The sequence below is a fragment of the Oryzias latipes genome, chromosome 23, assembly GCF_053564925.1.
Source record: "Oryzias latipes strain Hd-rR chromosome 23, Olatipes_Hd-rR_3.1".
NCBI lineage: Eukaryota > Metazoa > Chordata > Actinopteri > Beloniformes > Adrianichthyidae > Oryzias > Oryzias latipes.
This window is the reverse complement of record NC_136259.1, coordinates 15,387,548-15,412,520: the sequence shown is the minus strand read 5'-3', so window position 1 is coordinate 15,412,520 and position 24,973 is coordinate 15,387,548. Positions and strand designations below refer to the sequence as shown.

The window sequence follows — 24,973 nt, the reverse complement described above, 5'->3', positions numbered from 1 at the left end:
AAGACACTGTTTTTTCCATATCTCTCCGTTCTGAAGGCTAAATAGAAGAATTCGGATCTGCCTCTGTCTTTCCTGGTAAATTTTAGGTTATTGACAACTTAATGAAGACAACTTTAAATAAATTTCCTTTTGTTTGGTTTGTTTTTTCAACCTGTCATGCATTTTGTGGGTACAGTCTGAAAACGGATTCAAAAACTTGCGTAGGGATGCGTGCACGCGAGATTTTTGAACGCACATAAATGCACGCTTACATAGACTTTTCATTGGAAGTGGTGGTTTGAATGCAAGTTGCCAAGCACAGTGTTGCATTATGGAACATTAACTATGGTTCCACTTCTTTTTTGCAGTTTATACAGCAGCTGACATTACTATCCTGATCTCTCTCAAGCTGCATTTTATCGAATGTTTTCATTTGGAAACGTGTCTTTCCGAACACCTATGGTAAAGCTACACAACCTATAGACAAAAAGGTACAAGAGATTATCTGAAAAATTACATTTATTCTAAGCTTTATTTGCATATGGAAAGTTTTCACAGAACTTCCAAAGAGCATGAAATCATAATGCAGACATCTGATTTCACCTAACTGGAAAATGAAAGGGTTTTCAGCTTCTTATCACATAAAGATAAAAAAGAATTCCATTGTAGCAACCTGTTTGTTTTTGTTCCTTTAATCAACATTCAAAACATTTTTCAACATCTCATTACTTAAGGTATCTTGGAATGAGAAAAATCCAGTTTGTCTCTTTATTGTCATCATTTTAGCCAAAAAGATCATTTTAATAATCTGTAATTCATCGAGAACATCATATCAGTGTTTGGTGGTGCGGCTCTTTTTCCATGATCTCCCTGCTCTTTCATGTGCAAATGTGTGATGCAGCGGCAGGCAAAGCAGCAGAAATGATGACAGGCATGACAGTGATTAAGTCAGACACAGTATGAGAAGAAGAAGCTGGAGCCACGGTGCCAAGCAGCTTGCAGAGCAGGAGGCAAAGGCAGGAGGCAAAAGGAGCTTAAATATTGTGCTCCGTATGAGATTTGTCAGCTGGATGAATTGAAGGGGAAAAACAGCTGATCAAACAGCTGATGTGGGCGGGGCTTTGAGGTCTGACCGTACAGCACGACAAGTTTGAAAACCATTAGATGAAAATCTCAAATGTACGGTGGCAAAGTAACTGCAAAGAGGCAAAATAAAAATGTCACGCCACCCCTAAAAATGACAGCCATGGAAACTTCTGGTAAAATCATAAATGCAAATATATTGGGGTTTTGAAGTTGTTGGTTTTTTTTACATTCCATACGTAAACATAAGTGCAGAGTACAAACTAAAGAAGGGCGACCATTAGAAAGATTTAAATTGTAGTAGAGACAAGGATCTGAACCACAAGCTGCACTTGGATAATGTTTGCATGTGTGCACATGTGCAAAAAAACAGAATCAAATGGCCAAAAACTACAAAAAACTGGAATAATTCCAAAAAGAAAATCTGCACACTAGGAATAATTGCTAGATTGTCTGTTTTTTCAAGATTCCGTTTTTTTTGCATGGGCATCTGATCTCAAAGAGTTGAAAAAAATCCAATGTGAGAAAGAGAAAATGATCTAAAGATCACATGAAATTTGGAGCTCTGTGCAGGACAGGTACAGAACGATGTGTTTGGAAAACATTTTCACATGTTGCCGAGCGCAGTGTCCCCTTATGATGTCCTCGACCGTGCAGAAGGTCGACGCCATCTTTGCACTATGGACTTCAGCAAAACCCCTCTTCATCAGTTTACGTGGTCTACATCTTGGTGGCTGAGTTGTTGTTGTTGTTCCCAAACTCTTCCATTTTGTTATAATAGAGCTGACAATTGACTGGAATATTTAGGAGCGAGGAAAGTTCCCGACTGAATTTCTTGCACGGGTGGCAACGTATGACAGCTCCATGCTAGGAATCACTGAGCTCCTGAGAGCGACCCATTCTTTCACAAATGGCCAAATGGTTAGGACACCTGATTCATTTGAATGGGTGAGCCAATACTTTTGGTAATATAGTGTATTTTCATAACTGGAAAAAAAACAAGTAAAATTCCAACAATAGTAAGGATGGAACTGCAACCTTCAGGTTTCTTTACAAACACCCAAAACTACAACTTTTGCACAGGATGAGAAAAAAAAGGTTACTTGTTTTCAAACATACAAGGCTGCTTGGGATATATGACACTTTATTGTCATGAACTGATTTTTTTAATGCCACCCAGTCAGCACACCTGGGAGTGAAACACAAACCAGGTCAGGATTTAACGATACACTGTGAGCTTCTACCGGGGGGAAAAAATTTAAAATCTTGCTTCTTAATATACGTATACACTTTTTTTCTCCTCATCTTCAACATTCCCCATTCTATTTGGACAGTTACGCTCAAAGAAATGTTTTCTTTCCTTAATAAGCAGGCGGTTTACCGTCATTTCCTGGCTTTCGGTGTCACACCAAGTCGAGTGACGATTGCGTAATGACCTCCAGAAGTCGACGGCAGCAGCATGGAGGGTTCGCGCAGTCATTACTGCAACCCAAAATACAAAGCTATTTCCAGCTTCCCCCCCTCAAGCACTTCTTGCAACGAAGATTCTGCTGACTGAGATGTGGGGCTTTGCTGAATTACAAGTTGGGAAGAATTTCCTACCTGCTCCTCCTGGGAGTGCCAGCCACTCTGCAGCTGTGCAGCAGCCTGCATAAGTAGGACATTAGACAATACTGGGGAGTCAGAGATTTAACCTTTTTGGTGTGTTCAATAGGAACAGACACAAGACGGGAGCGGAGAGGCATGACTAGGCACCAATACATCAGCTTAATTACTAGAACAAGCACCTGAGAGTGCGCCCCCGCTGACCCCTGACGTATGCTAATGAGCCTTGAACGGACACGGTCAAGAAAACACCGGTGAGTGATCGAAATTAAACATGGTTGTTTGGTTCCACTAATCAGATCGCACGGCAATTATTAAAGTGCAATCCAAAAATAATCACAAAAATAATCACCAAGAAATTCCCGTGGCTCAGTGTGGGGGTGAGCTCGCTCCCCGATGTGCCACGTCAGCACCCCACTTATTCTGAATTATTGCCGTTTGGCTCATCTGTCTTTGCTTTTGTGCACAAACAGGCATTGACACCCTGTGAAATCCTCCTTCCCTTAACGTCCATCCTCTCTGGAGCTCTCCATCAGTGTTTTGTCAGCCCTCTTCATCCTCTCACTGCAGATCACATCTTCAGAGCTGCAGAGTAAACAACTGACTGACTGCTGTCCCAGCATGCATCTCCCCACACGCACATAAGCACACATAGGCAGGCGAGGGATCCACCACGTTGACCCCTCGGCACAGGAACACACACGACGGCGAGGCCGGCTTTACCCTTTTGCAGTGAGTCACACCGACAGGGATCTGACACCACAGAAAATATGTATGCGCCGTCTGTCGCATCGCACAGCCTTGGGTGAGCTGTCCGCAGACACCCACCCCCCACCCCCACCACCACCACCACACGGATAGACAGACAGATTGCAGACACGCACAGCTGTCATCTCTGCAGCGGCACACCGACAATGCCGAAAAAGACGACGTGGTGGCAACATTTCCACTTGAAGGGTGATCAAAAATGTCAGTCTGTAAATATTTGTCAGCATCAACGCGGCGCTTTTGCAGTAAACACTTGACATAATCAGAGGAGATGACACATGGTTTGATCCGCCGCTCAGAAGTTTTCAGAAACCGATTCGAGGCTTTATTCCCACGACGTCACGCTCTCGAGACCAGGGGACCAAGTTTTTTTTTTTTTTTCTCAAACGGGTGAAATCAAAACATGCAAGTGATTCATCTTCAGGATGTTTATGTAGCTGCCAGTGTCAACATTTTTCAAACTCAACTCACAGCTAACAGGTTGTTTTTTTTTAAGTTTTAGACTTTAAAAATTAAATTAAAATAAATTAAATTTAAATTTAAAAAACAAAAAAAAATACTAAACAAGTTTGCAATGGGTGCATTTTACAATGGAAACGCACAAAATACTGGACCGGACCAGACCAGACCGAACTGTGCCGCCCAGTAGGAAAGAGGCTTTTCTTTGTTCAAAATCTACAAACTTATACAAATGCCGTTTAGTAGGAATGAAAACCCCAAATCTATGGAAAATTAGTAAAATATTTTCTAAAAACCAAAAATAAGAAAAAAAACAAGACACAGTGTTTCTATTTCTACTTTTCTTTCCCACAATCCAAATCAAATCAGCAAAAATCTATATCTGCAAATCAAATTGTCCAAAAATATTTTTTTTACATCATAAATCGAATCCTGTCAGTTTAGACTAGGCCAAAGTCTGGCCCGTGGACCAAATGTGGCCCGCGTTAATATTTCCACCGGCCTGCAGGCACCCGTCTGAAACTCAATAATAAGCGGCCCCTAGGGGCGAAGCTACAGGGGAACAAGGGGGGCAGCTGAGTCAAAATAGTGTCATTGTTGACAAAGATTAAGAAATCATCAGTACAAGGTTCCTTACGCACTGCAAAAATGAACAAAAGGAACATTTTTAAATAAAATAAAAACAATAATAATAATGAAACTGTTAGAAATTTGTACTTTTGATTCTTTTGTTTGTAATGGCCTTCCACTTTTCCAACGTCTTCTGCACCCCCAGTGTTTTAGCTGTGTGGCCCCCAGCACTTTAAAAAAAATGTCTACAATTTCTTGATTGTGATCCGCTACGTCACATTATTGGCTATTTTGAACCTGTGACAACATTGTTGTGCCACCCTTTTTTGAAACTTTCTAGCTCATTTCTAAAATGTTGGCTGTAAATATAAACCATAAATATGTGTTTACCTAATATCCCAAGAGACTGTCTGTTTTCAATATCAACAGGCACTACTAGACAAGACATACTAACAAGCTAACTGGGACAGAAAGGTCCCTTCAAATATGACGTCTACTTTAATTGTTTTTGCTTGTTCTGTTCTACGTGATTCAATTAAAAGTATGTCACTTCATTAAATAGTTCATTTGTATTTCATGTTTTTAAAAGAATGCTGGCCGATTGGTTAGCCTCCACCAATACCCACCTCACCAAATCTGGCCCCCTCTGCAAAAAGATCCCTGGTTTAGACGAACAGACAGGAAATAACAAAGAAGGAGCTCATCAAATTGATTGTAACAATGTATCCTGCATCACTGTACACACTTGCAGTCGCCTATTCCAGGCTCTAAAGTCAGTGTGCAAGCTAAAGCCTGTAATTTATCTGAAGACTTAATGTTGCCTCTATTTTCTCTGAAACCTGAACAACAGTGGTTGGATTCCAGCCCTTTTTAGTTCTCCGAAGGTGCAGCCTCTGATCTTCAACCAAACACTAAAGTGTTCGACCAACAGTTATTAAACTCTAACAACTAGATTCCTCTCTGGTTTGAAAGCTTTGACTGTGTCCCGTTTAATTGATACCATAAAAGCTAACAAGAGATAGGCAGAGGAACAATTGGTTGGTGCGTAACAGAAAGAGGGGTGGATTGGTGAGGCCCGTCAGCCTCCTAATCACAGGTTTCTTTGCAATTCAAACCGAAAATTTTAAAGGCGCCAATGGTCGACCCGGATGGCCGAAAGAAAATCAAAAGAAACAAAAAGTGCAAGATCCCCTACCAGTTTCCCGAGATATGTGGACGAAAGCCTCCACTCCGCTCTCTCCGTAGTTGCCCTCTGAGGCGAGCGTGGAGACGTAATTCCACCCCATCGCTGTGACGATGTCCATCATGGCCTGGGCCTGGTACGAGTCCGGCGGCACCACACGGGAAAAGAAATCGTAGCGGCTGTTGTCACTCAGCTCAGGGGCTGTTGAGGCGTAGCTGATCTGTGGAATCTGGGAAATGACACAAAGACACTTAGAAATATAAAAAAAAAAACAGATATGTGTGAAACAGAACTTGTTTTTTTGCCCCTTTTGTGTGACTTCAACGAGATGAGTGTGTAAAATAGGGCTGTTACCAGCCTGCTGCAGGTTGACTGGAAAAAATGTTGTTTACTGGTCAGCTATAGAAGCGAGAATGGCAAATCACAGAGACGTTGAATGGGATGCGTCACAGAGAGGTGACACAAAGGAAGCTGTATGCGGCGCGTTCTTTGGTCAGCTTTGAATACTCTTGTCAAAATGACAGATTAAGCGTCGAGAGAGGATCTGACACAGCAAGACAGCCTGTCAAAAAAAAAAAAAAACACAGATAAGAGCTTGACAGGATGACAAAAGACACACACAAACACACACAAACACACAGGGGATGATCGGTAAAGTAACAGGGCGAAGGTGTTCAATGGCTGACAGATTCCCCCTGACAGAGGGGGACATCATAAGGGGGACTCTAAGCTCGGCAACATGTGCAAACATCGTTAGCATTCATCTGGAATGGATGTTACAAGCATGTGTCAATCCCAAAAATACAAGCGTTTGATGTCAGTTTAGGGTCTTCAACTGGAAAGAAATAGGGGCGGGGGATTGTCCTGAAAGTGACGTTGACTATGTCTTTTTCATCAACTCCTTTGAGATATTTCCAGGTTTAAGTATTTACAGAGTAGAGCCTTTGTCACAACTGCCCTTATGGGTGAATACAGGCCGACTGTGGGGCAAATAATTGGCAAACCTGGGGGGGGGGGCATGAAATGTCAAGATCGTAGACCACTTTGTGAGATTGATGAGCAAAGATTTGCGATCAATTACACAACATGCAAGGGTAATTAAGGGTGAGGTAGGTAAGATGCAGGCACATTATACACATTTTTTATTGAACAGTAGGAAAACAGAGGCCCCTCTTTGCTTGTCCAGTGTAAACATCATGGGGTCAATGTGCCCTTAGCACATTCTTGAAGGTCCAAGTGCCCGGTGTGTTACGTAGTATAAGAATTTGGGAAATTAGACAGAGTGTAGTTTGTGTGAGCATCCTACGGGCACTAACTTACATGCACACCTTGTGTCCAGCATTTGTGTACACTTTACCAATGACTAGAGCTTGGTGGAAAGACACCATACGACAGCATTATCCATCGCTCATAAGTGCGCGCAACTTCCATTAGCCTTACAAGTACTTCACGATAAATTGATTACATGGTACGTTCCTTTTTAACGAGGTGGCTGTATGAGCCTCAAGGGAACCGCCAGACACACTTCCTATATGACCCTCAGGGGATTTGGACATCCCAAACACCCATATGGGTGAATGGGTGTGCATGCGAAAAGGGCTTCAAGAAAAAAGCTATCTGGACGTCTTTGGAGCTTGTTTGTGTTCGACTGACCTATTTGGCAACATCCAGTGTTTAACAAGATGGATTTGTTAGATAGCAATCTAATCTGAGAGAAAAACTGTTGATTGCTTGTGTTATTTGTCTGTTAACTGTTGGTTGTTGTTGTTTTTTCGTTCCACTGTGAATTTGTGCGTTTACACATAGGGAATTTTAGGACTATTATTCATCCCTTCTGCCAAGGGAACACAATCGGAAAGTTTCACAAAGTGCAGGACGGGCATGCATAATTCATAAGGGGGATGGAGATAAACAAATCAAAGTCTGGCCAGCAGATAGAAACAACTGCAGAACCAACTCGGGTGTACGTGCCTCTGTATGTGAGATTTAATGCTTCTGTGCATGCTGCCCGCTTCACTTGTCCCCTTACTCTGTCTACATTTAAATTTGTGAATATCCATTTCAAAGAGGAACAAATCCAGGCTGCTGCAGCAAAAAAATACAAAATAAATAACAGAAATGCACATATCTGTCTGTTTACAGCATGAAAAGAAACTCAGTGACCTGAACAAACCTCATTCTTTGATCTTTTGTCATTTCACTCCTCAGCCGGGAAACAGACCATGGCAGACACAAACACTGTCATTCTATAAGCTGCACTCATCTCTTTCACATTTTCAGATATCATTCCCGGATAATGGAGGGAAAAACCAGAGACAGGAATGTAGCGAATTGGTGCCCCCCCTCAGAGGGCTGTGGGGCTGCACAGCACTAATCTCAGCACATATAGTTTCATATCTACAGATCTGCCACAAATACAATTATAGGGAGCGTATAACACCGCCTTCTCAGCGCAAACATTCCAGAGCTGTACATCTTTTAGCTCTGAAGCTTTTGCGTGCAGCCACACGCGGCCTTTTTCAAAGAAGCAGGAGTTGGAGGTGGGAAATTAGCAGCTCGGTTCTCCCACATCGCGAGGGAAGAAGATTATTCCTCCAATCCCCTTAATTCTATTTGCTCTAATGAATGTGCGAGAGTAAGTGAAAGGAAGAAGGGGTGTGTATGTGCGTGTGATTAAACAGAACAGGCTGGCGTGTTGTTTCAATTAACACTTTCTCACATTCTTATCAGAGCAGCAATTCATTGATTCTGTGCCACAGCTGACGGTCCTCTTGTCATTTTACTGTTAGTCAATATTCAATGAAGCCCTAGAGTGACACAAACAGCTACGGAGACGACAACAGGACCCCGTTAGTGCAGGCTGAAATATGAGTCACGAGACACGAGTGTTCCAGCCTGTACTAATGTAGATCGCGTCTATTTACATCCACACCCACTACCAGATTGCTGTCTGGTTTTTTAAGTTATCAGATTGTGAAGAATCCGGATTGGTGGCAAATGACAACATATTGTAATTTTATGTTAATATTAATTTAATAGTATTTTTAGTCAATTGTCATTTTGGCAATTCTTAAATAAGCTTGTATTGATAATTTCCTATTTTTTGTCAAAAATGATACTAATATTGGCTCAGAAATTAAGGGGGGGGCACTGCTTATTGCTTACGGGGGGGGGGGGGGGGCTTCCCCCCCCAGATCCCCTGTAGGTCCAGCCCATAGACCAGTGTTTTTTAACCTTTTTTGAGCCACAGCACACTTTAACCTTGACAAAAGTCCTGCGGCACATCAGCATCCAAAAAATGAAAAAAAAGGAGAAATATAGTCTGCATTGATCTGCAGCCCCTTTGCAGTCTCACATGCATTTTTGTGATAACTGTGGCAGAAAAAGCTGGAAGTGGCAGCTGTTTTTTCTAAAAGATGTAATAAAAGTTAAGTTAAAAGCTGTAAAAACTGTTTTATGCGTGTTCGTTGTGGTTTCAATACGTTTAACAAGGATGACTCATTGTGCGCTGACACGCTGTCACTTTAACCCAATGCCTCATGGGAGATGTAGTGCAAACAGTCGCCGAACAGAAAGACTTGCTTCTCTGAGCTTCATGGTTTTCTTCACTTATTCCACGGTCTGATACCGGATTCTGTGGAAAGCTACACCGCTAAAGACGAACTTTAGCTGGTATTTTTGTTTGAACTGAGAGACTTCATGAGCTAAATTGGAACAAGGAAGTGAAGACTTTAACCACTTTTGTTTGGTCAGACTGATGACATGTGATTAAGCCTCCAAGAATGATTGGTGGAGACAGTTAAAGGGGCGGGACTTTCCTGCAAACAACTGAACCCGTGGCTAAATCGCGGTAGTCATTCTTATCAAAATGTCTTTAATAGAATCAAATAAACACAAAGAAAAAGTATTTTACGATCTTTTATATTCCTAACTACTCGGTGTTTTATCAGGGCCCGTTTGGATGAACACAGAGCTGATACCCTAGAGATGGTAAGTGTATTTAGATCAGTTAATGAGGGCAATTTCCCACGGCGCACCTGACCATCTCCCGCGGCAGTGTGGCTAGTGTGCCACGGCACTAGGCACACTGGTTAAAAAAACACTGCCATAGACACCTTAATATTTTTAGATCTCTTAGATAGAAAAATTTTTCAAAATCTCATCTGTTAGATGAGCTCACACGAGGAAGGAGAGGAACCCTCATCAGCCAATCATTATTTATGTAGATTTGGCAAACTGCATGCATTCTGTATAGGAGAAACAGCACAGAGGAGATTGACTGAGAAAGTCTACAGCCAATCAGGAAGCAGACAACTATACAGAGAGAAATCTGCGAACACTTTACTTTTTTTTTTTAGAGCATGCAAAATTGCACATAAAAATATACAAGACCGCAAAAGGTGAGTCACTATATAGCAAGGGAGCACTATCTCATTTCTGTGGTCCAGTGGTCCATTTGGATTAATCTGGTTACTCCCAGTTGTCCACCTTTTGTAGAAAAAATCATCAGGATGAATGTTCTGAACATCCAAGTGCCTTAAAAAAGCTAAAAGATCATCTGAAAACCACATAAAAAACACTGACTTTTGCAACACGGTGAAACCATTGGATCCATAAAGATGAACAAACTGTGTGCAGTTGTCATTTTAACCAAAATATTCCCCATGAAATAGAACTCTAAAAACTTGAACCCTGAAAATGTCTACTCTGAAAGATTTTAGCACCAACAATGGGTAGAAACTTCTTTGAATGGGCAGCAAAAGTGGCAGGAGCGAGCACTTAAAGATCAGAACAAAATATTCACCCAAAAACCTGCATATTTTCATGATTTTCTTTCCTCCAGAGGCATTTTCCTTGTCTGGTAATGGTGAATTTTTCAGCCTTTTGTGCCTTTAGTCCAGCCCCCGTAAATCCCTGGAGTCAGGTCATTTTGACCAGGGTCAAACATGGTTTTCTCAAAACAGAAAAGCCTTTTTCTGTAAAGAAACTCAACAGAAAACTTCACAAACTCCAATCAGTTGCACTTCTCGCTGGAAGCCTACAAAGAAAGAAAACATCTCGGTATAGTTCAAAGAATTATCTACAGGACAAGAGACGATGGGATGCAGCTCAGATGGAGAGTTACTATTGTCAGTGCAGTAAATGCTTTTATATTGGAAATTTAAAAATAGTTCATCTAAAATGTTAAACAAGGATTGACAACTGCTCGACTTTGCTTATTTTATATTTTATATCATCGGACGAGACAGTGTCACAGACATATACACAACAATCACTAAATCACAATCATATAGTGCTATTGTGCTTTATTTTAAGAATTTGTGTGTAGACTTCAGTTGCTTTTGATAAAATATGAATTATTCGGATTACTTGCTTCTGACCAAAAGCCGGCTGGAGCCCCAAAGATCCAATTCACCGCTTAGAAAAATACACTTTATTGATGATTTTGTGCCCATTTATTCATTCATTCTTAAAATATAGCTTTTAAATATTTACAAAAATGTATTTAAAACAGTGTTGTGGTCCGGGTTAATACTCGATTCTGATTGGCTGCTGGATATCCGTTAAAAAGTGATATACCACAGGATAACTGCGGGGTGAAAAAGTTCCGGTCACCCAGCTTAAATGTTTTACATCACTGCGCCGGCTTTTTTAAAACAACCTTTACCTTCATGATATGGACAAAAACAAGCAGTAAGAGGTGAACTTTCTCTCTGAACTGATGCTTTATCCAACCCATCGGAAAGATCAGCATATATATCGCTTTTTGTGAGAAAAGCGATCCAAATTGGAAAAAAAACAAGAAATAAGGACTAAAAACAGGTTACTATTTATTTCTTTTGTAAGTGACAATGGTATAAGCGGGTTAATGGCCTTCGAAGTATGGAATAGAACTTTTTAACGCACTTCGGTTCAGGCTTCCACGACTTGCGTTAAAAAGTGATAATGCATACTTCGTCGGCCATTAACCCTTACATAATCCATGGTGATAATGCACACCTAGAAAAGAAGTTCTGGTCACCTAGCCTTAATGTTCCATATCACTGTGACGGCATGAACACCAGGACATACATTATTCTACAGTTTATCACAACAGTAAGACATTAGAAAAGTAATAAGAATTTTACAGTTTTCTTTTTCCTGTTTAGTGAATTTGATCATTTAGAAGGAGAAGGGATTATAAGAAGGAGGAGATATGAGGAGGTAACACCAGAGAAAATGAACTCTTTGGACTTTGTTTGAAACAAACGTTTGCCTTACCATCTTGACAAAAGCAAGTAATAAGAGGTTCAATGAAACAATGCTTTGTATCAATTACCATTAAGTTTAGCATATATACCTACTTCCTCCACTGCTACATAGCAAAGTTGATCCTAGTTCTGCAGGCGTCTCCATGACAATGCGTCACATCAAATAGTCATTTTAAAAAAACAGAGTTAAAGTATTAATAATTGATTCAATACTGGATTCATCTGTAAGGAACGGTATTAGCGGGAAAATACCCTTCGTAATGTGTATTATCAGAAACAAATTGGCTTCGCAAAACAGTATCCCTTAAATATATAAGAGCTATGACTTCTTTTCCTTTTGAGAGCAAAACATACATATTCCTTTCAAAATAAAAGTCATCATTTATCAAATAAGATCCTCCTGCTGCAAAATGTTTACTTGAATTCAAAATGCAGGAAAGTCTAACATGATTTTTTCTGTATTCATGACTTTGGTGCTCCATCATTTTTCTTCTCTTAATACAAGTTATAAACATTAAAACATTGGTGTAGACTTCCATTTTTTTTAAAAATCGTATCTTTAACCACCATTTTGTTGAGTTATCTGATATGTTAAAAGTCTAAACACAAAACCTAATTAACCAAAACTACAAACCCATAAAAGCCTCAATGGAGGAATAAAAAGGCAATAATTAGGTATTATTAAAAAAAAATTATTTATTGCAAGAAAAAGTCATTTGAAACTTTATTGTACTTGTCAAACAAAACTAAAGTAGTATCCAGCTGTTTTCACACAATTTGTGTAATTAGGAGGAATTCCACGTAAACAGAAGCTCAACTGCTGACTCATTTGACCGACAGCTGCCCCATTTTTTTTTTTTGAGTCATGCGTTCCTCCATACTGGCTGATGCATTTACACGCAGTCTGCGTATTGCCTTTGCAGGAACGCGCCGGCATAATGGATGTGGAGGAAATGTTTGCAAGTTTAATGAACAAGGTTGTAGAGATGCGATGAGGAGAGTCTGTGAATGGGGCCTTTTCTTCTTAATGTAGTGGAGCTATGACTGAAGAACTATATCAGCAGTTTTGGTTTCCTTCGCGTATATATCAATCACTGCAATTACAGGGGGGGGGGGGGGGGGGGGGGCAGTACATCAATTCTTTACTTTTCTAAGAAAAAAACTGCTGAGAAAAGAGGGGGTTTTAACATTATTTCCATTTAAACAATAAATATACTTTTTCAAAATAAAGCACAAATGCCTCTTCCTTATTGACACGATTTTCTGAGAAAACTTGGCAAGTCTGAAGCCGATTTGAAGCACAATATCCTGAAAGTCCCGCCTGAAAGTCTGCTCCGTCTGTTCCGTAATGGCTTTGGCGATGGAGGGGAACAGTCTCATCCCTCCCTATACATTGGCTTGTATCCCCCCAAGGTTGCTGAGCAGATAACAAACAGCAGGATTGGAGACCTTAACAGACTTAATGATCCAGACTAGTGGCTTCTAAGCTCACCATTGTAGCGGCGAAGCGGATCAGAAAGACGCTCGCCTTCTTCAGTTTGGCGCATCAATAAGGCCGTCAATAAAGCTTTAAAAAAAAAAGACGTTTATCTGTTGACCACTTTTATGAAAAACTGTCCAACCAATTTGCAGAAGTGTGATCTGGGAAGCTTGTTGGAGAACGTCTTCTTTGTACCTGGAATTCCCTAAAAACAAAGCGGTTGAGTCGCTGTTATCATATAGAGACGGAGTTGCAGCTTTAACAGAAACTGATGCCTGCGCGTGTTTGTGTGTGTGTGTCTGGCGGTAATGGAGCTGTCGGAGGCAAAAGTCTAAGCATTAGGTTGATAGATGGCAGCAATGTGAAGGTAATTAACCCCAGTGCATTACACACACACACACTCACACAAACAGTGTCTATATCCAACAAGTACACACTCAGAGAAAAGAACAAATACAATGTAAACAAACACACGGGTACACTCAGTGTTGCATGGGATAAATGAAAAAGGGCTTTTTTGAAGCCAGCTACATCATTGTAGTATTAATAAAGTTACATTTAGTCATTTTTTTAACTGAAACAAAAAAAGACAGACGATTTAGTGTACTAATAATTCAAGACTGGGCTTCAGGAACTCAGCTTGAAGCAGTTTTGGGAGTTTGTGTCTTCAATTTGAATCAGCTCCTTACCAGCCAGCTGTGTTTTCTGTTTAATGAGCAGAAGACTGGCACAGAGAGACTTAACCAGATTAATTTACCAGAAAGAAGACTCCTGCATCTTCTCCTCTGGCTACCCCAACACTCTTCCTGGGGCCCATCTGCATCTCCTTTTTGTTTCCTCCAATTATCCCTTTGACCTCTTACAGATGTTTCCATCTTTAAAGGGACTCTGTGTTTACATTTTAGGCACACACAAACCGGAACATCTTGAAAAAGCAAAAGCAGACATTCAGAAAATGCAAAAAATAAATAGAAAAAAAAGGGAACCAGACAGTGGGTGTTCGTGTTTTTCAAGGAGAAACGCATTTCTTCACATGGGTGTGCTCTGAAGCACAGAACTTTAATGTGACACTCAAATGAGTTTTTGTTTTTGCATGACTTTTTAAAGTTAAAAAAACATGTTTATATTTTCCATGTGTCTGCAGCTACGCGCTAACGTAGATGACTGGCGACTATTGATGACGTCATCAAGCGGTAGTAACGTCTGAATTATAAGGCACAATTTTTTCCATGGCTGTGTCCGAATTCCCTACCTTCTCTCCAACTACAAAAACAATTCAGTGTCCTGGATTTTAAAAGTGATTCGGACACCATGCTCACCAACTTTTGTTTTTTTAACCCTTGTGCTAACTTGTGGGGTCCAGATGACCCCACCCTTACATTGACTGGTTATCCCTGCCATGACAAAGGTGGATAAAGGTGGAGAGGATTTCATGTAAACCATGGACACCAGTGAAAATCATTGAAGAAAAAAGGTTCAGCTGACCCCACTCCCAACGTTAACGTGACATACGGCAATGTGAACGATTTCACAAAGTAAAAACCTAATCAATACAAACATTTTACGATGACTATTTATGAATCCACTGTGTTCTGATGTTCTGATGATGACAACTTCAATGGTTTATTTAAAAAATATATTGAAATACTTTTTGTTTCGCAAAAATTGTTCAAACGCAGTGGTCTATGTGGCTCAGCCTAATGAGCATTGATGCACATTGGTTTTTCGCAGTGACTTCTGGGAGATTTTGGAATTGTAGATACAGCCAGCTTTACAAAATGGCGTAGTGCACTATGTAGTGTGTAGTGAAGGAATTCGGACACGACTATATCTCTCTGCTTAGAGGGATAATTGTAGGGGTAGGGAAGCTATTTGGATTCAGTCACACTGTGTGTTGTGAAGTGTGCAGATGATAGAATACCACTTCATTAGGTCTACAATACAATATATAATAACATAGTGGACATCTGGACTCCACTCTATAGCCGAGAGGTTTTTTTATACAATCATGAAAGCAAATAAATGCATTAATTCCCCTGCATTTGGGTTTTCTATTTTTACATGAAGACTGGTATTTAAGCTGTGTGTCCTTACGTCTACTCTCAGGATTTTGTTGTTGTTGTTTTTTTTGTTTCTTGGGGCTTGAGGATACCAGTCTCCACACACTACTGGATTTCAGCACAAGAGACATTTCCTGTTTTTGAACTCAATCTGCTGCAGACACCGATTCAAATGTGTGGAAATGTCTTCCCAAATCTGGGAATGATCTGAAATGAATTCCCTGCCTTTTGGTCAGAGGTAATGTATATAAAAAGAAAAACCTCCTCATTTTGGGACTGTGTTGTATTCTTTAGGGGCCAGTGCTTTAGCAGCTGCTAAAAAAAAAAATAGAATTTCCTTTGCCGTCTTGGTTTCATTCTTGCCCCATCACAGGTAATTTTCTTCAAAGAAACAGCAGCTCATCTGTTTGTGGACCCACAAATAAAAACAGGTAGAGAAGGTAGAGAAGGAAGGTTGAGGACGTTAAATGAAAAAGAGGAATTTTGACGAAACACTGACAAAGGCGGTTTAGGGGAAGAGCAGTTGAAATGGAAAATATTTGTGGCATTGAACATTTGAAGGAATGGATGACAGCAATCTCGATGCAGCAAAGAAGAAAAAAGAAGGGAAATAATTGGGGAAAAAGACAGAAATAATGAGGGGGTGTTAAGCAGGGAAAAGGGAGCAAATGAAGATGAGATTAAAACAAAGATAAATAGACAAAAAGGCAGAGAAGAGACAGCAATGCAAAAGCCAAATGAGGGCAAATGGTGATGATTGGTGCTAAACAAAATAAAAAGGCAGGGGGTAAAGCAATGTGCAATCCAAGAAATAAAAGCAAATAAGAGAAAAGAGAAGGTGTTGCTAAAAGAATAAGGAGCCAATAAAATTTTTATAGAAGAGAAAGAACAAATGGGGTTAAATGATGGGCCCTCATCTAATAAGTACAAATGTTTGTTTTCCTGATTAAACATTTCTTTCTTGATTAATAATAATTAAAAAACTGACGAATTTGCACCTGTTTGAACTGGTCATCTATATAAAAGACACCTGTCCACAACCTCAAACAGTCACACGCCAAACTCCACTATGGCAAAGACCAAAGAGCTGTCTGAGGACACCAGAAACCAAACCTGAAGACTGAATCTGCAAAAGGTGAGCAGCTATGTGTGAAGAATCAACGGTGGGAGGAATTAATAGGAGGCCCATCTGAGGCTCAAGATGATCACAAGAACGTTGAGCACAAATCCCAGAACCACACAGGGGGACCTAGTGAAAGAACTGCAGAGAGCTGAGACCAAAGGAACAAAGGCTGCCATCAGTGACACACCACGCTGCCACAATAAACCTATGAAGCATGTTTTTGGACGGTGCATGCACGGGGAGAGCATGCGTGGGTCCCCATTGGTGTTCTGTTTCTGGACTTGAACCAGAGGCCTTCTTGCTGTGAGGCAAGAGCGCTAACCACTGTGCCAACGTGCGGCCCGTATGAATGATGAAAATTATGTTATAGTCAAATATTTCTAGCAAAAAGTATGGGTGATACTTTCTCTATAATTACTTGGTATCGGATCAATACTCACATTCCCAGTAATGCCTATCCTTATTCTGCAGAGCAACAGGAGTTCATTAGAAATTCACCTCTAAGTTGTGGATGGATTGTTGGTGCAGAGCAACCCTATCCCCATTTCCCCAACCCATTGCTGAGAGCTCTCTTTACACACTCTCACAATAGCTTACAGCCCCTCACAACCCCAACCTGGCAACAAAAATGCCACGCAATAATGTAGCAATCCAGACGTATAGTTTAGAGCTGGATGCCAGCTCAGACTAGGAAAACAAAGATGTACATGGATCTAGTCGTCTGCAAGTGGATGCAGCAAACTTATACAAGACATAAGGTCAAAAATAGACCATTGACAGTTTGCCTTATAATCAGTGCGTAAAATACGGTACGTTAAGATATACATTTCTTTTATTTGTCCTCTTTAGTATTTCTTTTTGTTTTTTTTATTGCTTGAAATAAACCAATTCCAATTTTTAAAAATTCCTTTATTTTGTGGTTGTTTTTCACACCAGAATTGAGGTTATCTGGGTGACTGATGTCTCAGGGAGGGAATTAATTGCCCAGCAAGCTTTTAATTCCCAAGAGCAGCTCAGTGGCGCGCTGCAAACAGAAAGGTGCTCATCTGATGTAGATAATGTCCCACCGCTGAAGCCAGGAACACCACTTCACCCCCCTGTCTCTGCTCTGCCCCACTTCAAGTCTCAGCAGCCCATTAACATCAAATAATCATCAGTTGTTATGGCTCTGACAATTATGTGTCAAATTGGCCCGTATTATGTGACTAAATGCACAGAAAATACTCACAGAAATCATGGAGGAGTGCTCAGAAAATGGGCAAATAGGAGGTTGGGATAGATATCAATAAAACAATATATCATCAGCTCTCTTTGTAAACCATGAATATTGATGTGCTGTTGCAGAATATTGATGTTTTAAGCAATAAACAATCCAGTTTGAAGGTATTCTCCTGCTTTGGGGCTAAAAACTCAACGATCAGCAGGTGCAGGAAATACGTGTCGTTGAAATATTTGTATTTATTTTCAAACAAGCAGTAATCCACACTTTATTAAAATAATTTAACATAGAAAATAAGTCAAAAGTTTGTCCCAGCTTGGTTCTTTTGGTGCTAAACTGCAATAATTAACGAATGATTCACAAGTTATAACTTTATCATAAAATCCCAAGATTCAGAGCTTCGTTTATTCAGGTTTAGTTTAGGGAAAACAAAAATTTCTAGGAACAAAACTAGTGTGACTGTTTTTTAAAAGCACCACATGTAGTTTTATCTTTTTTCCTTAGTTTAATAATCCAGTTTTATTTAATATATGTGTACCGCTGACACCAAAAAGGGGCTTTGATTGGTCACAGCCATGATTTGTGGCTTACAGAAAAACAAAAACAAAGCGTGATTAGCACAAAACCTTAAGAAACATAATTGCATTCACCCTAAAACTCCAATAAGTTTTCTTTCAATATGTTTAATTAAACGCATCCATAATTAGTGGCTAGTCAAAGAAGAATTTACGGCCAAAACCATTAATTAGCTCACAGTCTCGGTCCAGAGTGGAACTAAAACGATGGCAGGAAGAGAGCAGCTTTGAGTGTAGGATGATGTGTTGTAGAAACACGGAAGTGAGGTAGGATGTTTTGGTTGCTAGAATTTTGTTTTTATTTCTAAAATGTCATTTTTTTTTAATTATTTGTCTTACTTTTTTTTAAATTACTGTGGTAATCTTTAATATGTTTTTTGAACATCAATTTTCCTTTCAGTGTTTCTGAGCATGAACGCACCACGGGGCCCTAAACCCATTCCTTCTTCTTTGCCCCCGCTCCTGCAGATCTCATTGGTGCATCTGCCAAACCGACACAAGGCTCTGCATTTGAGGCAGGAGCTGGAACACCAACCAATCATTTTCCCTTCATTAAAAATGCAAAGAGCTACCTTATTAGACCAAACGTTGGTTCTGGGAGATCAAAAAAGAAATCTTAGCAGTGAATGTGCTCCTGCTGACAGTCAAACTATATTGTAAGCACACATGCATCCGTGGAGATGCATGCTCAGAAATACTTTACAATGGGAACTATGACCTCTGGGTTTTACAGACTGCTCCCAATGCAAGTTTTATTCCCGTAACGCCTGCGCCAGTGCACTCAGAATATCCAAAGTGGCCCAGGACCCAGGAGGTAAGGCCACGGCCTTTAATATATCTGTCAATACGTTCTCGCTTCCTGCAAAGTGCACACACAGACTTTCAGCTCGGCGTTTTTTTCAGCGCCAACGCACAAAACAAATGCCCATCTGTCCTGAACTGACTTTGATTGGCCCCGAATACAAATCTAGTAATGATCCGTAACAAACAAGGCAACCTGCCTCAAACCGGTTGCCAAATACAAAGAAAAGCTCTCTGCAGCTCGGACTTGTCAGTCACTGAACCCTTTCAGTGTGGGAATTTTGACAGACTGTGTGAAGCTGGACCAAGTAATCCTTCTGTCTATTTGAGCTTTTTTTTCTTTTCTTTTTTCAAATGAACAGGAATGAAAAAATCTGACAGAAAATGTTACACAGTTAGTAGTGTCGGTCAAATAGTGACGTGAAAAAGTGGATTAAAATTGTGGCAGCTGACAAGAAAGATTCTGTATTTTAGAAATTATTTTAAAGCCACCCAAAGAAAAAAAACACACTGTGGCTTAATAGTTTTTACAGGAAATGGAGGACTTCAAAACTTTAACTTTAGACTGCTTTGATTAAGCTGCTATTCAGTTTCAAATGAAGACTTGGTGTCTTGGTCCCTGATCCCATATTTGACTCTTAACGTGTTTTTTAGGGTCAACGTTAACACACACAATTAATCCAAAAAACTTAGCATTTTAATATTTATGAACTTGAATTAATAACACAATCTGATTACCGTGGAAGGTTACATGCTTATCTACGTTCACAGCGGGGATGTGACATGTTATTGGACATTTAGCCCGTGGTGTTCACATTGGACAAGCAGGGAGGGGCTTCTTGTTTGTGTTCTTTTTCTACTGTCTACGACCCCTTGTCGTCCAAGAGACTTGGTGCAAACTGTCAAAGCGGTGCTAAAGTCGCAAATCTTGCTACGGTATTTTCTTTCAAGGCTCTATTCCGATATATGAAAGACTTGGTGTCATATTTCTGGGCGGGCACAAACCGCTGTTATTAATATCTCAGCCGTTATCAACATTGTCAGACATTAAAGCGCGCATTAGCATCCAGATCACACTGTGTATCGACACCTGCGTCTTCAAACCAACACTTTTATTGAACCTTCTAGTTTCTACTTTAAGTCCAGCAGCTTTATCCTCCAGTTCTGTCTGGATGCTGTTAAAAATCGCTGCATCCCAGCCAAACGGACATAAATGAATGGAAGTGCATGTGCATGCATGCGTGTGTGTAGGGGGGGGGGGTCTATAGCGCGTGCGCAGTGTATTCCCCGCGTGTGGAAAACAGAAGAGCATGAAAACAATTCACTAAAAGCAGTAGAATATTTCTCAAAGTGAACGTGAATCTATTATTACATCAAACGAGGATTATTTACTGTGAAGTACGGAATGAAACTTATGTTGGTCGTCATAAAGTAGGCCACGACAAGTTCGTGCATACTTCTTAGGCCCCTGAATCCGTTTTCCCCGCATAATCCCATAATGAAAATCACACGCACATGTTGTTGCCATAAAGGTACGGAAAACAAGAACATTTAGCTCCATCTAGTGGCAAGTTTTTAGAATGCAACCAACTCAATATTACGCATTTTCACAACCTAAAACAACAAATACCTACAGGACATTAAAAAAAAAAAAAAAAAAAAAAAGGTAAACAGTCCTTTATGTTTTTTTTATGTAAAGTTAAAAAATGTTTAAGTTAAAAAATGAATTTGAACATTGGTTAGTCTTTGTGAGGCTTTTCTCTGCTTTTACACTTTGAGAAAGAATCCCTTTCTCAGCTGCACCACTTCAAAAGCCCCCACATGGCAAGTGCGCACACACACAGACAAACACACACACACACACCCACACACACACACACACACACACCTATATACACATGGAAGGGACCAGACTAATTGATCCATGCCAGCCACCTGCAGCTTCTCCTCCATGTTTTGTCTCTTCCTGCAGTTACACAAAAGTGCCTTCCAACAGTGTGTCATTGTGAGATTCAAGCTTGATAGCACTTTCATGAGTCTGACACAGGTGTGCCAGTCTGTGTGTGTGTGTGTGTTAGCTTCAATGCCTGAATCCCTTTGCTAACCTCTAGTTGCAAATGTCACAAATTCTATGGGATTCACTTATCAAGTGCGACTCACGCCTTTTCTTTTTTTAAACTGCAAAACTCCCAAAAGCCTCCAATCGTGCACAAACCTGCTCAGGTTTTTCCACTCAAATTAGGCTCAAATCAAAGGAAAGGCTTGTTTCACAAGAAACTCTGAAAGCATCAAAGCAAATGAGGAAATTATTCCCATTGTTGAGCTTGCAAATGAGCCTCATACATCAAACATTAAGCCAATATACCTGAAATGAAGTCAGTTAACGAAACAAAAAAGGATGCAAAAAGAAGAATACAAATATTTAAAGCCTTTTGGGAGGGACGTCATAGATCCTGAAGCTGGTTTGACAAACAATAGGAATAGGAACAGTTTGACTTTGTATCAAAAAAATAGTTGTGTATTTAATGGAGAGCTTTTTTTTTGTTTAAAATTATATTAAACACAAAACCAGAAATCAATCAATACGTTTTACGTTCTACTGATGTTGGTCGATCAAAAACTGCTGCAAGAACACCAAAAACCCAAATTGGAAGGGCTGATACAAACCTGGCTTTTCCCAACGTCTACTAAAAGAACTACAACCCATCCCAACTAAATCTTTATTTTATCAGTGCCAAATGGGAAAATAAAAAATTCATTCAAATCAATAACTCCCACACCTTTTTATTGAGCCACACTGCATAATTCAGCAACTTTCTAGTAAATTTTCAGACAAATTAGCAAATGAAATCTACAACATTGACAGAATCTCAATAAACATGGAGGAGGAGGGGATGCTGATGATGTATGATTTAAGGTTCAGTGGTCCGCTCTGATGTAAATATGGAGTCTCATGGCAGATGGCATCCTAAAGAGGATTTTTGTTTTTTCTTAAAGAGATCATAAACGGCTGTTTACAATGCCAGATATCATGGATGTAATTTGTTTGGGTCACCTGTGTACCTGCAGATGACAGCAGCAGTCTTACTGGTCCTTCTACGCATCAAGTTCCTGAGTGGGTCCTCTGTGGTGAGGCAGGAGGCGGAACACATTTAAACCCTACAATTTGCTGCTTCCAGAAAGCCACAGGTACGGTAGCATTCGAAGGAATAAATGTCAAAATCTGGAACTGGAAGACCCACTACTAGGGGCGGCCGTGGTGCAGCGGTAGGGCGGTCGTCCCATGATCGTAAGGTTACAGGTTCGATTCCCGCCTTGCACGCCCATGAGTCGAAGTGTCCTTGGGCAAGACACTGAACCCCACCTTGCCTCTGGTGGTAGGCGGGCGCCTGTGTTTGGCAGCAGAGCGACCACCAGTGTGTGAATGTGTGTGTGACTGGGTGAATGGGTCTGTGACTGTAAAAGCGCATTGTCCTTGTAGGAAGAAAGGTGCTATATAAGTATACGCCATTTACCATTTACTTCGATGAAAATGGGTTTTTGGTGTTTTAACATTTTCTAGTGCCGTTTTTCTGATACTGGAGGACATATATACCGAAAAATAAGCTGAAATGTGCCTTTCGGAGCATTTCTTTATCAAATTGTTCTGAATCAAAAACAGAAGAATGCTGCCGCTCTGCAGAAACTATGTCCTAGAAAACAACACAGTTTTTTTTTTTTTTATCTTAGCTAAAAGCTGCATACTCCTCATTACAAGACAATCGGAAACACTTTACAATAGATCAAAAGATGATTGGAGTGAGTCTTTACTCTAGAGGACTGGTCTGCTGACATCATTGGCCGAAACCGAAAGACGCCCCAATTCACCCTTTTATGGGTATTTCCATCGACTTTTTATTGGAAGTGGTCGCTTAATCGAGGGTCTCCAATTCTGAACACTTTTGTTGATGTCAATTTTAGGTTATAGGCTTGTCTTTCTTACTGAAACTTTATTTTTGTGACAGTCACAGTTTATTCGAATACCTTTTAAGCTATAATAATGGGCGGAGAAATTCTTAAAACTTTTTAGATGTCAATTTTGAAAGTTATATCCATTTTCCGTCCATTTAGATTTTATTAAAGGTGTCAACATTCTAAACAATCTGCTTTAAATATACATTTTAAAATATGAATTATTTCAGTAACACAGGATGAAGTAACATCAAATCCCGCCGTGATTTTCAAAAGTCTTCTATAGATTAACGCAGCGTCTCCGCCTTAAAGTGTTCACCTTCTGCTTCCGCATCTCCCATTTTATTCCCTACGATTCCTGTATTTTTTTTTTTTTTTTTTGTTATGTTTTGTACGTTTGTTGTTTCAAGACTGTTAGCCTCGTAGTTCATTAAAAGCAAACAAAAAAATCATCCCTCCGCAAAAGACCGGTCCTGGGTTAAAGGAGCACAGATTTGATCAACTTCCTTTTCGAACCTACAAAATAAAACCCGTGCTAATTAAAAGAAACTATGACACACTTATGGTTTGAAGATTTCCTAGACTGCCTTATTCTTAACTTCTAGATAATAACTCAACTATTCAAACAGAAAAAAAATGCTTCTGCCTAAAGTTGTGTGTGTTATAATCAACTGTACAAAAAAAAAAAGATTTCTATAGAAATCAACACATCCGGTGATGTATGACGCCATCTTTTCTGCAGCCAGGTCTCCGTACTTTAGGTGGACTTTTGATGCAAAAATTTTCAGTTTCTCCTCATACAGGCTGTCATCATTTCCTTAATATTTATGGACATCTTTGTCAGATATTACAGGAGAAAAAAATAGATGGACTCTCAAAATTTTAGTTTGCCAATCAGCTGTTGTTGCTATTTCTGCAACACTACTTTTATTGGATTTGTTTGTTAAAATGAAATGTGTCAGTCCAGGTTTTGTAAGAGCATGTCTGCCTAAAGGTACTGCGAGAAGAAAAAAATCAGATTTAATTTGACAAATCAATGTGATTTTCTTCCTTCTAGTGGAAATAAAAACGTCCTGTCTGCTCCGTCCTGATAGTAGAAAGTTGCAGCTTATTTTAGCAGCTTCTTTCAATCGTATCTTGTGCCGACCCGATTTGTCTGAGCTCTAAAGCATCACTGTAGTAGAAGCCAGAATCGCACATTATCTGCTATTTCAAATGCAAGTCAAACTTCTTACCAAATGTTGCAAAATGCGCAAAGTTTGCAGCATTTTTGGGGGTTTTTTGGGGCAAAACAGACTTCCCTTTTCATCGTGCGGAAATGTCTGTGAACATTTAAAGAAAAAAAACAAAAAAGCCTTTTTTCTCTGAGCTGTGCAGCCATGTAATCTCTATAAAACTCAAGGAGCCTCTTAGATTTCTTTTATCTTGTGTGAGCTGATGAGATGAAAGCCCTGAACGTTTGCCGTAGCGCTAATTAAAGCGACTCTAGTTTCGGGAGCCTAACAGCCTGTTGCCACAGCGGTCCCCGAATGTTTGCACAAAGTAGTAGAAAGGCACAAATGCACTCTGACACGTCAACATTTGTTTCAAGATTCAAACAGCAGCGCAGCAGATGGCAAGACACTCCACTCATCTATTACTTGTGCTACCAAGCATTACTAAATGGCCATCCATGCAGGCCCACCTACAGGTTAACACAGTCTAACAGAAAGTGAATACTTCACATGGTGACTGATAAAGTAGACGCCTAGAGAAATTATTGTTGCTTGTTTCAAAATGAAAAAAGGTTTCCTCGTGTAAAAGTAAAACAAAAGGTATATTTCTGTCGTCGCTTTTTGAATATCCATTGGTTTTTTGTTGTAACAT

General features: G+C 40.0%; 1 protein-coding gene across 10 annotated transcripts in view; it reads right to left on the bottom strand.

The window, feature by feature from the left end:
- Positions 1 to 24,973, bottom strand: part of grm8a (glutamate receptor, metabotropic 8a) — a 361,648-nt gene that overhangs the window by 227,305 nt on the left and 109,370 nt on the right. For all 10 annotated transcript variants that reach the window (XM_078942157.1, XM_078942159.1, XM_078942163.1 and 7 more), the window contains one exon: positions 5,660 to 5,876. In XM_078942157.1, the coding sequence (XP_078798283.1) occupies positions 5,660 to 5,876 (217 nt within the window). The remainder of the gene's footprint in view (positions 1 to 5,659; positions 5,877 to 24,973) is intronic.